The following is a 14,575-nucleotide window of genomic DNA, read 5'->3' as shown; positions in this document are numbered from 1 at the left end:
AACTCCTTGATTTAGTACTTGTATTTTATTTTGTGGTCAATATTAAATAATACTAAACATATCACATTTGTGATATGTCTTGTTTGAGCATATTATTTAGCAAAATTCTTACTATCACTTTATGTTTCACCGCAAATTCGAATAAGTCTTATCCTTCTACATTTTCACCTAAAACAACTCTTTCTTTAATCTTTGCTTCTAGTTATTGCATTATCTATTACTTAATAATATTATATTCATGTAATCTTTTATTAGCTTACCAATTGACTTCTTGATATATTGCTTATTGCCCTTTTGATAAACATATATAAATATAAATTTTTTTATTCCTAAAAGTTAATTTATTTTTGTACTTTTATCCTCTTACTTGGAACTCTTTTTTCATTTAAATCTTTCAATAATATTTTGAGTATTATTTAATTATTTAATTTCCTTATACTTAATTAATTCAAAGTATAAATATTCTCACACTATCTCTATTTTCCTCTTTATACATCCTCTTCCCTACTATGAATTTTTAATTAGTTTTTTACATTAATATTTTACCAATAAACAAAATATATAATATCATGTCTTATTTTAAGTTATAAATTTGAATTATTTTAAAATATTAAAAGATAAGTTTTTTCTTATTATTTTTTAAATCTATTAAATTTTATTATAATTGTTTTTTGTATCACATGTAATTAAATTTTCTTTCTCTTNTTAATGTGTAAGATACGAAATATAAATTTAATTAATTCTTTCTCAAAAAAGGATACATACCATAATTGAACTACACAAAATTTTAATAAAAGATACCTACATTTCAGATACAAAGCTTGTACTAAATAAAAAATTATTATTTCAACTCAAAATTAATGTGTAAGATACAAATTTAATTGATTCTTTCTCAAAAAAGGATACCTACCATAACTGAATTATACATAAAATTTTAATTAAAGATACCTACAGTAATGTATATTGTACCAAAATAAGGTCAGTTACAAAGCTTGATCAATTAATTAAAATTTGTCCCTACCATAATTTATTTCGTCCCTACCATAATTATACAAAAAAAATGTTAATTAAATTATACTACTAATAGAGATTTGTATCATAATTAAAAAATAATTCTTATTGAACTACTACTTCATTAATTATGTTTTCATTTATAGTTCAAATTTTTAATGTTGTCTTAAAATTGCCAAGTTGCTTTTTTTTTTAGCTTGCCAATTGGTTTCACCTTATGCTTCACTACTCTCCTTTTAATATAATAATATAGATATAGATATAGAAATTTAATTACATCACATGTTTCTAAAAAATTTATTTTTAGCTCTAAAGTAAAATTTGTGACAAATATTTTTTCAATAGTAAGGGACCGTTGGATATGAACTGTCGATTTTGTAAGATACAAAATGTCTATTTAAATATTTTTTTCTTAAAAAAGAATACCCACCATAACTGAGTTATACACAAAATTTAATTAAAGATACCTATAATAATGTATATTGTTCACAAATAAGGTTAGATACAAAACTTGTACAAAATAAAGAATTATAATTTCAACTTAAAATTAGTGTATAAGATTTTCAACGAAATTTTAATTGATTTTTGCTCAAGAAAGGATACCTACCATAACTGAATTATACACAAATTTAATTAAAGATACCTATAGAAAATCTTGGACTACTACTTTCATTAAATATTTTTCCATTTATAATCCGAATATTTTATGTTGTCTTAAAATTGCCAAGTGGCTTCATTTTAGCTTGCCACTTGGCTTAACCACATTGCAAACTACTCTCTTTTTAATATAATATAGATATAGATATGCTTCACTACTCTGCTTTTAATATAATATAGATATAGATATAGATAGATATAGATATAGAAATTTAATTACATCACATGTTTCTAAAAAAATTATTTTTAGCTCTAAAGTAAAATTTGTGACAAATATTTTTTCAAGGACCGTTGGATATGAACTGTCGATTTTGTAAGATACAAAATGTCTATTTAAATATTTTTTTCTTAAAAAAGAATACCCACCATAACTGAGTTATAAAAAAAATTTAACTAAAGATACCTATAATAATGTATATTGTTCACAAATAAGGTTAGATACAAAACTTGTACAAAATAAAGAATTATAATTTCAACTTAAAATTAGTGTATAAGATTTTCAACGAAATTTTAATTGATTTTTGCTCAAAAAAGGATACCTACCATAACTGAATTATACACAAATTTAATTAAAGATACCTATAGAAAATCTTGGACTACTACTTTCATTAAATATTTTTCCATTTATAATCCAAATATTTTATGTTGTCTTAAAATTGCCAAGTGGCTTCATTTTAGCTTGCCACTTGGCTTAACCACATTGCAAACTACTCTCCTTTTAATATAATATAGATAGATGTTAAAAGAAATCTCCTCTTATGAATTCTAACGTGTTCTGGGGTTTTTGCCTTAGCATATTATATTCTCTTTCATTAAAAAGAAAAAAAGAAAAAAAAACCGCTCTAAGAGAAACGGTTGATAATGGGAGATGAGGAGAAATAGTAGAACGGATCCTTTTCGCTATTGGGACATACACTTTGAAAATGCATAATTACTCTTTGAAGATGCAAATTGATATTGTTAATTTAACTATAATTAGAATAATCAAAATATGAGTATTTAATATGTTTTGAAAAATACGTAACACCGTATCTTAGCTTGTATTATAGACAGTAAAGTACATTTAATTTTCTTAATCTAAAAGATTGGACAGTATCCTTGGGCAATCTAAAAAGTTAAGTAAAGAGGATTAGTTTGAAAAAGAAGAATAAAATCTATAAAATGATTTAATTTCGTTAGTGGACAATTTTCATACTGAAAAATGAACAATCAATTTAATAAATTGTAGACACTTTGATTTTTTTTTACGCCTTGGACTTCTAAACTTTAGCATTTTTTTTTATTTTTTTTTGGTAAGAGACTTTTGCAAACATTAATTTGACAAAAAGTTCCTTTCAAAAGCAAATAAAAAGAAAAAAAAAACCTTGTACAAAAAATATTAAAAAATTCCGGCACAGCAACTGCCCAACACCCAAATTCAGGAGCACTAGGGTTTTTGCTCTTACTATAAGCGTGGGAGTGGTGTATTCGCATATTTAAGCTCGGCAGTTTCATTCACTATTTCCCAAAAAAACCTTTAACTGTTCATCTTTATTTGCCCATTATCGGCGTTTGTTTGGCCATTATCTCACAGGAAACCGTCGACAATGGGGGCTGAGAACAAAACTGATGAAGAGAAGCAGAACGGAGACGGCACATTATTTGATCTCAATGATTACACCATCATCAAAGAAGGAGATGCTGAGATTCTTATGCATGCTAAAAATGAAGTTTTTTACAACAAAACTCAGGTCCTCCTTTTTTTTTTTTTTAAAATCCTTTATGTATTGTGTAACTTAGTTTCACTGTATTACTTTTCAAGAAAAAAGCTGTTTCCATAGTTCAAAGCTTTAATTTTTATAATTACCTTGATTTATAGTGCCAAATATTTTTCAAGTTTTAAGCTTTGTAAAAGTGCTTCATTAATTCTTGCTATTTGGCTAAGCCTTGATGAGCAGAGTAGAGTTACCCGATACTTGTGCTGATGGGAGTTAGCACTTACTTTCGGTGGAATCATAGCAAGTTGCCGGGGCACGACTGTTATCAAAATAGAAGAGTGCTTCACTAACAATAGTTCCCTGATTTTTCTATTGCAATAAGACATGTTTTTAATTACAAAATAAATTTAAAAATTTCACAAAACACAATGATTCGCTAATTTGAGTGTAATAGTTGCGTTGTCAAAAACAAAAATTTCCACAGAGGTCAATAGTTTATTTTGTTTGCCACTTGACCTGCTATAACTGTGTTGTGCTTACTGTATTCACCACGATAGTCTTTATCGCTCCTGAACTCCATGGCGAATTCAGCTAGTAATTGAAATGGACAGGGATATAGGTGTAGGATCTCTGTTAGATACTTTGGGATAAACTTAAATACAGCATGCACGGATGGGAGAGGGATAAGGATCAACTCTGCTTTAGCACTCTCTTGAGAACCAACTATTTGTCCATTAGGAAGTTTTACTTTCCCTCTATAGCATTGTCTTATTAGAGAGTACATTGAGAAGTTTTCACTAAGTTCTAATATCTCTAGAATTTGCAATGTCTAGAGTGTAGGTGCTTCTTGAGTCAGTGCTCTTGCCTCTTGTAATGTGTGTGAGAGGGAGAACAACATTGTCAAAAGTGAAAACTGTAGAAAAGTATTAAGGTCAAGTTCTGTTAGGTATTTAAACACAAAACACAATTAAAGTGCAATCTATGGTGAAAAATCTGTAGATGAAGGAAAAATTAGTAAAAATTTATATGTAACTAATTTTTTTCTAAAAATAATACAAAACATCTAATAATACATAGAGCAATTGTATGGAGCATGAAAAGAAAAAAATAATGTGCCTGGGGGCTTTACCAGGACTAACAAATAAAAAGCCTATGACTGGAAGTGATATTAGAGACCAATTGCATTCTGGAAAAAAAGGTCAATATCAGATTCATCTAGAATGGACCTTGTTATGCACTTGACCGACTCTGACGGAAAGAGCAGACTCAATGGTCATTGTGAGTGCAAAAACAAAGATTCGTTTTCAACTTCTCATTATGGTTTTACAGAACTAAAATTACTTGAATTCGTTTATATGCCAGAAAGCCAAGGGTTCAGCAAGACAAGTTTTACTACAATTACTTGGATGGCTTTTGGACAACATCCTTTTACAAAGTGTGTTCCTTTTATAAGCATCCTTTTCCCATTGTGTTTGGCTTCAACTATTCCCGCAGCCCATCAATTAGTTAATTATCGACATATTTTAGCTAATGGTCATATAGTAAATATATTGGTTATCGCCATAAACCTTGAGATACTATTACGGCAAAGGATGAATATAAACATCCAGAGTTGTGATACAAAAATTTCATGATTCATCCCTTCATGAGGAATTACCAAACCATTTGACTCTTTGCTCAACTCTATGTTGCATTTGGCAAAAAATAATTGCGTCAAGCCAGTTGGGAACTATATTACATTAACTCTATGTTGGTCATATGTATCTACCATTTGCGAGTAATTCTCCAACATGGGTACATTCGTTTAGTAAATTTCTTGTGTTTTACAAAGGATCTCTGCACATGTCGTACACTCGTACTTGTTACATGCCTACATCTTCATGTAACATGGTTCGGAATGTAATTACTATCATATTTCAGGATAAATGTGGACATTTCCTTTCTTTTTGACTTTATGACAGCTCAGTTCATGTTAAATTCCAACCATTAAATATTTAGGAGAGGGTAATTTAGTCTTTTCAAGATGTCTATTGCAACTTGTACTAAAAATCTAGTACTCGATGGTCTCTGGCATGCCAAGTTGAGCAGTTTTTGCTTGTACAACACTTTGTGGTTTATTGATAGCAGTCAAGTTACATCCTTTTATACTTTTCTTTATGGTAACATTTGAGACAGTGGTAGCCACCTTATTATAGCTCATCTTTGTTATTTTGGTGTACAAAAGATTCAAAATCTAACAGTTTAAAACCATCTCCACCAGGTGAATAACAGAGATATGTCTATAGCTGTTTTGAGGACCTTTATATCACAACGAAAGCAGGAGCATGAAGCAATGTTGACCAGGCGACGAACCAAGGCTGGAAATAAGGTACCTGATGCTAAAGCGGAAATCCCAGATGATTCAGTGCAGCATAATGGTGAATCCAATGATGGATCTGAAGTCTTGGAAGATGCATCCCATAATGAATCATGTAGCAAACCAGAGGAAGAGACTAAAAACCTACGGGGAAAAGGCCGAGAAGAACTAAAGCCTCCACGAGTTCTCGAGGTTTCTTGCCATTTTTGTGTTGATTATTATAGGTTTATTGAGGTATTTGCTGTGGTTGATTAACTGTTTTATTTCAATGTGACTTAACAGGCTCTCTCAGCTTCTGGGTTGAGGGCTTTAAGGTATGCGCGTGAAGTAGAAGGAATTAGTCAGGTTGTGGCCCTTGACAATGATAAAGGTAATTCTGTCTCAGTTAGGTGTTGCAGTACAAAGTATCTAGTGCTGTTGCAACTCTAACCCTCACTGCCAACCATGGTAAAAGAAAAAGAAAAGAAAAAGGAAAGCATCTTTTGGGTTAAGAGTTCACTTACAAAAAAAAGTAAAAATGTCTGATGGAATAGACTAAAACCATCTACCTTAGAGTGCGTATTATGTAATCATTCAGGGACTGACTTTAGTGTCTAGGTATTAAAGCTGCTAAATAAATGCAAGGATTAAAGTGAATTCCTTGTAGTAGTGATAATATGAGATAAACCCTGTGAAAAATTTCAGAGGATTGTATGTAGCTTTAACCGACACATTTGCCTGTCTTGTTTCAAAACATCTGTATAATAACTTGATACAGATATTATTCCCAATGTCCTATCCAGTATTTGACAGTGTTATCAAAGGTGCGCTTAAAGCGCACTTAAGCCCTAAAGCGAAGCTCAAAACAGGTTGAACGCTTCGCCTCACTTAACGGGCGCTTTAGTGTTGTCATCAAGGCTCTAAGGCATACATTTCCTTGCCAATGAGTATAATCCTGAAGAGTCGACACTAAACCGTTGATATTTCACTTTATCGTAAATTTTCTTCTATTTCTTTGTCCATATATTTGGTATTCATGCTTTAAAATATTAGTCTTGGACTACACATACATATTTGTCGTTTTTCTCAATTGCACATTTCTTCATTAAAGCCCATGCTTTATTTGTACTTTGCGCTTAAAGCCCCAACAGACCTTAGAGTTTCTTTTTGCGCTTTTCGCCTTTGATAACACTGGTATTTGACTGGTATTCTCTCTGATTGCAGCCTCTGTGGAAGCTTGCAGGAGAAACATAAAATTTAATGGTTCAGTAGCATGCTCTAAGGTGGAGTCTCACCTTGCTGATGCGAGAGTTTATATGCTTACCCACCCAAAAGAATTTGATGTGGTATGAATATACAATATTTCATCGTATTTATGTTCTTCTGCACAGGGGTGTGTCTAGTAACCACCTGTAATGAGTAAAAACTGTTCTTTGGTGTTGAATTAATAAGGCAAACACGTGCAGGATAGTTACTTTACACGTTTAAGTTCCTTATCCTAGTTAATTGTATGTTTAAATAATTTTGTTAATATCTATTCTAAGCTGAGCTATCATTCATACATTTTTGGTTAGTGTTGTTTCAGGTTGATCTTGATCCTTATGGAGCACCTTCTGTGTTCCTGGACTCAGCAGTTCAATCTGTTGCTGATGGAGGGATGTTGATGTGTACCGCTACTGATATGGCAGTGTTATGTGGAGGAAATGGAGAAGTTTGCTATTCCAAGTAACCAAAATAATCCCTTTGCTTCTGGCATTACATAACTCTATTTGTCATTATATCCTGCTTACGTGATATCATCTGCAACTAGATATGGCTCCTATCCTTTGAGAGGAAAATATTGCCATGAAATGGCTTTGCGCATCCTTCTTGCGTCTATTGAGGTACTTCATCTGTGAACTTTTTGTTTTTAGTTTTTTTAAGCAGTGAGATAATGATTTCTGGCTATATTCATGCACTTCCTTTCTTTACATTCTTTTAGCATTATTCTAAAATTAGCAGCTACCCTTAGCATATTCAACCAACAGACTGGAAAAATTCGTCACTTATAATTTAATAATGTAGAAATTAGGAGCATCATTATCGTCTTTTTGTTGATCCTATACCATAAACAACAGGGTGCTTCTTTAATTTTTCTTAGCTCTTAACTTTTTTTATTTGTTATTTTGTTTCAGAGCCATGCAAATCGATATAAAAGATATATAGTTCCGGTATTATCTGTTCAGATGGACTTCTATGTTCGTGTTTTTGTTCGTATATACACGTAAGTGTTTATTTTTTCTACAATCTAGCCAATTTTGCTTAGGTTATTTTCTCTCTGTAGATTTGAGCTTTCGAATAATTGCTTGCAGTTCTGCAAGTGATATGAAAAGCACTCCTTTGAAGCTCTCATATGTCTATCAGTGCACTGGCTGTGACTCCTTCCATCTTCAGCCAGTTGGGAGGACTGTCTCAAAGGTATTTCTTCCTTCACAATCTTTGAATATCTTAATTGTAGAAGATGGTATGTGCTGGATTGAACAGCTTATACTCTAATCTAGAAATCTTGGTAGATGGAAGGAGTTCCTAAAGATGCAGATACATGTTACTTAATAATATTCTTCATCAGCCACTAATCTCACAAGCTTTATCAAGCTAGATGTGGTTGAGACGTATTTGGCATAATTATCACAAAACAAGGAAGAGTTAATTTGAAAGATGGGGCTTTTCTTTACCACAAAACGGGGAAAAGTTAATTTAAAAGATGGGGCTTCTGAACAAAAGAAAAGAACCCTAAACCATACTGGAGACGATATTGTGTCTATAGGTGTTGACTAGTACTAATTTTGCTAATATGCACCAATTGCAAGAATGGTTTGTTGGCCATCATCATTGGAGGAGGAACACCAACTACCTGTACTTGTGCATACCACTAGATTTCACTCTTGTTGTGCTGGAAATTTTAACTCTCCTACTGCAGCTTAAATAGTGATAACCTGCTGCACTTTGTTTTCTGAATTCACGGTATTAATCTTTTGGAGCACTGAACTGACAGTCTCACTCACTCGTTTTGGGGTTTATTTTTCCTCTATTAATGAAGAAGATAACGTCAAGAAAATAGAACATTTTAATCGACTTTAACAGGCACCAATATCGGCTGTTCTGTTACTGCAAGTGTAACAGGATGTAAATCATACTTGCATGCTTGTTTCTTCAATTGTGGTTTCTTTCATGTTGTTGCCAGAATGATTACATGTTCATTGGTTGCTAGGAAGTTGGAGGAATCCCTTTGGAATCTTTGTATGTTCAATGGGAAAATTTCTCCTCTATGCTATAGATCATGGATTCAGTTCATTGTACTTTTAAATCCTTACTTGATACTGTTTTAACACATTTCAAGTATGGCCCATTTATATGTTTAACTTTTTCTGCATCTTTAGAACAACAGTGTCAGATACCTCCCTGGATTTGGCCCTGCCGTTTCTCAAGAGTGCAGTGATTGTGGTAAAAAATTCAACATGGGTGGACCCATCTGGTCTGCTCCCATCCATGACCAAGAATGGGTAGCTGCCATTCTCGCAGATGTGAAGTCAATGAAGGATCGGTATCCTGCTTATGAGCGAATCTCTGCTGTGTTGACAACTGTCTCGGAGGTGTAGTTTGCCTTAAAATAGATATTATGCTCATTTTTCTTTTGTCCGTACGACTCTTTTTTTTTTTTTTTTTTTGTGTATCCTGAAGCTATTTAGGTAACCTAGACCACGTTACTTATTCAGTCCAGATCATATTGTTGAAAATCATTTCCAGTTATTTTCAGAGGACATTCTCTAAATGCCTGACCGATGAGTGTGCTTTTGCAGGAATTACCTGATATTCCTCTGTTTCTGAGTCTGCACAATCTCTGTGCAACGCTGAAATGTACATCTCCCTCAGCAGTAATATTTCGCTCTGCTGTGATCAACGCAGGATATCGCATATCAGGGACTCATGTGAATCCTTTGGGGTTGAAAACAGATGCTCCTATGGATGTCATTTGGGATATCATGCGTTGCTGGGTAAGTGTATCCTGTGCTTGTTTCTGGCAGCTCTTGCTATGATTTTCTTCGCGTTGAAAGGCAGAGCAGTACAAGTTAGCTAAAAACCATGCTTTAGCTTATTCCATATGCTGAGAATAACGGCCCCTTCACATCCACCATCTGAGTTGATAACGTCGTATATGCAGATTAAAAATCATCCTGTGAAAGCTCAACCATCTGACCAAGCTGGAAGTGTGATTCTTGCTAAGGAACCTGTACTGCAGGTGAACTTTGATCTTCTGAAATGTGACCTAATTTTGCTGAATCTTTATCACTGGCATAGAAGGGTAGTGTTTTGTCCAAAGGAAGTTAGAAATATGAAGTTCCAACTCTAATTATAAAATAAATGAATTATATATGTTCTTGGCCTCCAATCTTTACCAGCCATGTCTAGTGTGAAATTTGAAATGCGAGATTCTGGTTTCCATTCTTAATTCCTGTCTCCTGTGTCTATTGTCCCCTTGACTTCAAATGTCCGGGGATCATTTATTACAAGGCACCAAAAGTCTCTGGCACATGGTCTGCTTTTGCGTGTCAATCTGTTGCACTTGTGACAAAACTACAATCGCTGTATTTTTAAGCTTCTAAATTCTTCCGCTCTTTAAAAGAAATAGATTTACCACTCTATGCTCCTTCCGATAAGGTCAATGATTTTCGGGTAACACCTACATACGACAGTCATGAAAAATTTAGCTATCTGCACACATTCAAGTTATCTACATGTGTTTATTTGTACGGTGACTTACTCTTTCTTTTCAATCAAGAATAAGATCTTTCAAAACTTATCAAGAAAAAGATCTTTGAATTCTTACAGAAGACAACACCTGACTTCTAGTATGTGGTATGTCTTTTTTCAGTCTTTTATCTGGAATTTTGATCTCGGCGTCATACTTATTTCAGGCTAATTTTTCTCGGGCTGTTGCATCCCTTAGCAAGGCACAGGCGAAGAAGGTTGCTCGTTTCCTCCCTAATCCAGAGAGGCATTGGGGTCCAAAACTAAGGGCAGGCCGACAGATAACCAGTAAGCACGTGTCTCTTTTGGGTCCCAAAGCTTTGAATGGAATTAACAACCATGAGAATGGTGATGGTAGCAACCATGAGGATGTTGAGGAGCCTGCAGCCAAGCGTAAGAAGACCGAAGAATCTGATTCATAACTTCTATCTTGGCCAAATATGTCTGCCGTTTTTATCCCATCATAATCCATCTCTTCTGCTGCATTTTCTTGCAGAGTGAGATCCATCCTCTTTCTGGTAATTGTCAAAATGCCTATCGGTAATGAGGAGGATGTCATCCTTCTGTTTATCTGTCAGTTCTTTTTATTCTTAAAGGAGGTAGGGCTATTTATATTTGTTTTGTTTCTGTCATTTTTAACTTTATTTAAATCTTAGTCCCAGTTGCTGTCTCTTTGCTGTATTAAATTTTGTTTTTCATTTGTGAAAAAACTACTGTGTAACATGGCTTCCCTATTTGGTCTAAAATGTCCACAAATATTTGTTGTTGTTACTCGACTCTGGACAGTCTCAGCTGTTAGCGGAGTAATTTTTTTTGTTAATTTATCTTCTGGTGCCTAAGGTTAACATTCTGCATCATTGACAAAAAAAAAAAAAAAAAAAAAAAAAAAAAAAAAAAGTTGGATCAGAAACAAAGGCTGGGATTTTGAAACGTATCCAGTCTGATCAAAGTCCCTAAGTGTTCCTATTACTAACTGTTCGAAGTTGGTCATTCATGAGAATTCTTAATTAATATAATAACTGAATAAAAGGGGCTTATTTACAATTGTTGCTAGATTATTTGCTCATCAAATATTCAAAAGCGAGATGTTGGAAAAGTAGTCTACCTCTAACAGGTTTTGCATGAAAATGATACCAGTAGCTCTACTTGACGACAAGGTTTTTATTTAGGTTAAATTAAACAAAATAGAAAAGAAAAGGAATTGAAAGAGAAGTAAACAGAAAATTATTTCATCTGATCCTCGCATCAGAGTTATGACCAAATGGCTTATTACAGTTTACGAGATTTTAATGGAAGTTCTACATCCATTTCTTCCAAATTATGGCTACATCTACAACTCAAGTAAAAAAAATGTAAAAGGATATAGATGACAGAATTACATAAAAGCAAAGCTATAAATACTGCAAATAAACTAAACTTCCACAAATAACTATGAAATATTTTATTTGGCAGCACCATTGGGAATCTTGGCAGTGTCTTTAGTAGCAGGATTGAGCTCATCCCAAGCTTCAATCCAAGTGACCATAGCATCAGCAAGTTTCACAAAATAAGGATCAATTTTGCCAAGTTTTTCATTAACCTGTTTGGCCATTTCCACATAGCACTTCTGGACAGTAGTAGATTCTTTGGAGAGGTTCAAATTCTGGAAAAATGGAATGATTTCTTCTTGCCAGAAAATCCCATTGTACTCTTTCTTCAAGTTTACAAATGGATTGCTAGCCTTGCTGTGGTAAATGTAGGGTAATCCAGTCTTGATTCCCAATCCCAAGTGATCACATATAACCTGCCAATTGGTTTAGGGGTTTAAGTTATGTAAAAAAAAATCCAGTCACTTGAAAAGTAAATGCAGCCAACTTGATTAACGAGTGTCGATAACATAACATAAAATAATAAATAAATAGCTTGCTATAACATGTTAAAATATGCTACTGAGGTACAATAATTTTACGTTGTCTTCTGTTTATATTACTTAAATCCATTCACTACTGAACTTAAAGAAAGTGGCTAACCTTGCAGCACCAACCAGCCCACATATCATCGTAGCGTCCAATAGGCTGGCCATCTCCCATGAGTCCAAAGTACATAGCTGGACCAATAAGATCACGATCAAATGCCAGATTCATTCCACACATAGGGAAGAGAGTACCCTTTGGGATTGTCAACACCATATCAACATACCTGTTGCATCAAACTAGTCACTTAGGAAATGAAATTAAAATAATAAGAGTTTAACTTTGATATGTCAATAGTTTGAATTTTTTTCACATTTAAGGCAGGGACGGATTCACAACTTAAACTTGATATTCGAGCATTAAAATTCTTTAGTATTGAACTTGGTGTACTTTTTAAGATTGTGAATTTCAAAATTTAATATTTTTTTGAAAATTTTCACATAGACATCTATGTTTCACATGGAATAGCACACACGCTCCATCCGGTCATTTAGAAGGTAACTAGATGTTGCAATTATGATTCATTAACCCTAAAAGAGGGGCAATGGATTGCTAAAATGGGTTGAGCTATACTGAAATGATTAACACTGTCCTTGTATATAAGTAAAAAATTCATTAAAATAAATAAATAAAGAGACCTAGTGTTCCTCTCGAGAGGCTTGACAAGTTGGGTAGGAGCATCATAGTCAGGGATATTGAGCCAGAGGCCATGCGAGACTGCCGTTGGGACACCCTCACGTAGGCTGAAAGGGTAACCACGCACAAAATCTGCACCATCTCTGAATGGATCATACAGAGTGTTGAAAAAATAAGGAGTTGATGGGCAAAGAAGGTTCTTTATATGCTGTTCCAGCGCGTTGATGTCTTTCCCACTTGGGTCCTTAGCAACCTACACCCAGAGTCAGATTTTGTAGCAAAAATGAAACAAAGTCAAAATACTAAAAAAAATGATGATTAAGGAGAAGATTAAAAACAGATATACAAAGTATTCAAAGAGCAGCAAATCAACACTATTTTGTTAGTCTTACAAGATCGTTCATACTGTTTGGTTTTCTCCATTCTATTTTAGCTTTATACTTGTAAGGCTAGTTAATATCTATTGCCGCTAAGTAAGCCTCATCAAGCCACATGAATTCAGAGATACAATTATATCGAGATCCAAATGTCAAATAGCATATTAGCACGGACAAGAATGTAATTTCACTTGTTGTAATAGGTTACCTTGTCGTATTTTATGTACCTAATTCCACATTGTTTGTATAATTTAATTAACTTATATTGTAATAGGGTGCTCCATTACTTTTTATGTAGCTAACTTATTTATCTTTTAAATGACTTGACAGTGTAAAAGTTCTTTTGTGTCGTGAGTGTTCACACGTATAAAATCATGGTAAACACAAATAAAGTCCATACTCTAACTCTGTCATATAAGTAAAATATGCTAATACTCTTGAACGTGACTTTTAGCAATAAATAGAAGAAAGAATTATATTAAGGAGGAAAGCGATCTCACGAAGCAATCATCGTCAATGGTGTAGATATACTTCTTCTTGGAGACCATGTAACCAAAGCAGCGACAAGCAGAGTCCTTGAATGAAATGCAAGAGGCCCTAGGACCTAAGATCTTGTTAATGTCATTTCGATTATAGAGCTCATAATCAAAACCATCTGGGACCTTAATGGTCTTAGAAGGGTCACCATCTTGGACAATAATAAGATGGTATTGCTCAAAAAAAGGCCTCCACATTTCAAGAAAATCAAGGTTTCTAATTGTGGGAATCACAATGTCTAGCTCATCTTTCAGTGGTGGTGCTGCTGCAGCCATGTTAGAGACTTAATCAAGCGTTTATGAGTGTTTTTGCTTAGCAATGGAAACAAGTTAGTGGAGAAAGGTAAAGAGGATGAGCTTTTTATACTATAGAGTTTGAGTAAAGGTGGTGACAAGTGTGGGGTGTGGAAAAAGTGGGTTAATATGGTTAAGGATTTTGTCAAAAGGTGCAATATTTGCCCGTCCCCGGCGTTTTTGGGAACATGGCCCTATGCATATTTAGCGCATTGGGTACGGGTACACCTATTAATCGAACATGAAATTTCGTACAAGATAATATACTCTTCCATTGACCGCAGAAGAAAAA

General features: G+C 33.7%; 2 protein-coding genes across 3 annotated transcripts; one reads left to right on the top strand and one right to left on the bottom strand.

Annotated features, from left to right (window-relative positions):
- The first annotated feature begins 3,050 nt into the window (after positions 1–3,050).
- LOC109212728 (probable tRNA (guanine(26)-N(2))-dimethyltransferase 1) lies at positions 3,051–11,259 on the top strand. Of its 2 annotated transcripts, XM_019376400.1 has the most exons (13): positions 3,051–3,398; positions 5,626–5,913; positions 6,004–6,091; positions 6,925–7,046; positions 7,286–7,425; positions 7,511–7,583; positions 7,875–7,963; positions 8,052–8,157; positions 9,120–9,332; positions 9,540–9,734; positions 9,902–9,979; positions 10,656–10,881; positions 10,985–11,259. In XM_019376400.1, the coding sequence occupies exons 1-13, from the start codon at positions 3,255–3,257 to the stop codon at positions 10,987–10,989; spliced, it is 1,767 nt and encodes a 588-aa protein (XP_019231945.1). In that variant the 5' UTR covers positions 3,051–3,254; the 3' UTR covers positions 10,990–11,259. The 2 variants fall into 2 exon arrangements, with proteins under 2 accessions (XP_019231945.1, XP_019231944.1); XM_019376399.1 differs by having other exon boundaries at positions 10,656–11,259.
- Positions 11,260–11,689: 430 nt separating this feature from the next.
- LOC109212729 (alpha-1,4-glucan-protein synthase [UDP-forming] 1-like) lies at positions 11,690–14,337 on the bottom strand. The gene is made up of 4 exons (XM_019376401.1): positions 13,954–14,337; positions 13,079–13,329; positions 12,498–12,666; positions 11,690–12,271 (listed from the first exon to the last, which is right to left on the bottom strand). Exons 1-4 carry the CDS (start codon positions 14,263–14,265, stop codon positions 11,930–11,932), a joined length of 1,074 nt encoding a protein of 357 aa, XP_019231946.1. The 5' UTR covers positions 14,266–14,337; the 3' UTR covers positions 11,690–11,929.
- Positions 14,338–14,575: the final 238 nt, after the last annotated feature.

Source organism: Nicotiana attenuata, unplaced genomic scaffold, assembly GCF_001879085.1.
Source record: "Nicotiana attenuata strain UT unplaced genomic scaffold, NIATTr2, whole genome shotgun sequence".
NCBI classification, from domain to species: Eukaryota; Viridiplantae; Streptophyta; class Magnoliopsida; order Solanales; family Solanaceae; genus Nicotiana; species Nicotiana attenuata.
Note: the sequence above shows the minus strand (reverse complement) of the source record. Positions and strands in the feature narration are given on the sequence as shown.

Coding starts and splice junctions, on each gene's coding strand:
- LOC109212729 (XM_019376401.1), bottom strand. CDS start 14,265: ATGGCTGCAGCAGCACCACCACTGAAAGATGAGCTAGACATTGTGATT. Junction 13,330..13,953: donor CCATTGACGATGATTGCTTC/GTGAGATCGCTT, acceptor CTCTGGGTGTAG/GTTGCTAAGGACCCAAGTGG. Junction 12,272..12,497: donor GGGCTGGTTGGTGCTGCAAG/GTTAGCCACTTT, acceptor ACCAATTGGCAG/GTTATATGTGATCACTTGGG.
- LOC109212728 (XM_019376399.1), top strand. CDS start 3,255: ATGGGGGCTGAGAACAAAACTGATGAAGAGAAGCAGAACGGAGACGGC. Junction 6,092..6,924: donor GGCCCTTGACAATGATAAAG/GTAATTCTGTCT, acceptor CTCTGATTGCAG/CCTCTGTGGAAGCTTGCAGG. Junction 9,980..10,655: donor CTAAGGAACCTGTACTGCAG/GTGAACTTTGAT, acceptor TACTTATTTCAG/GCTAATTTTTCTCGGGCTGT.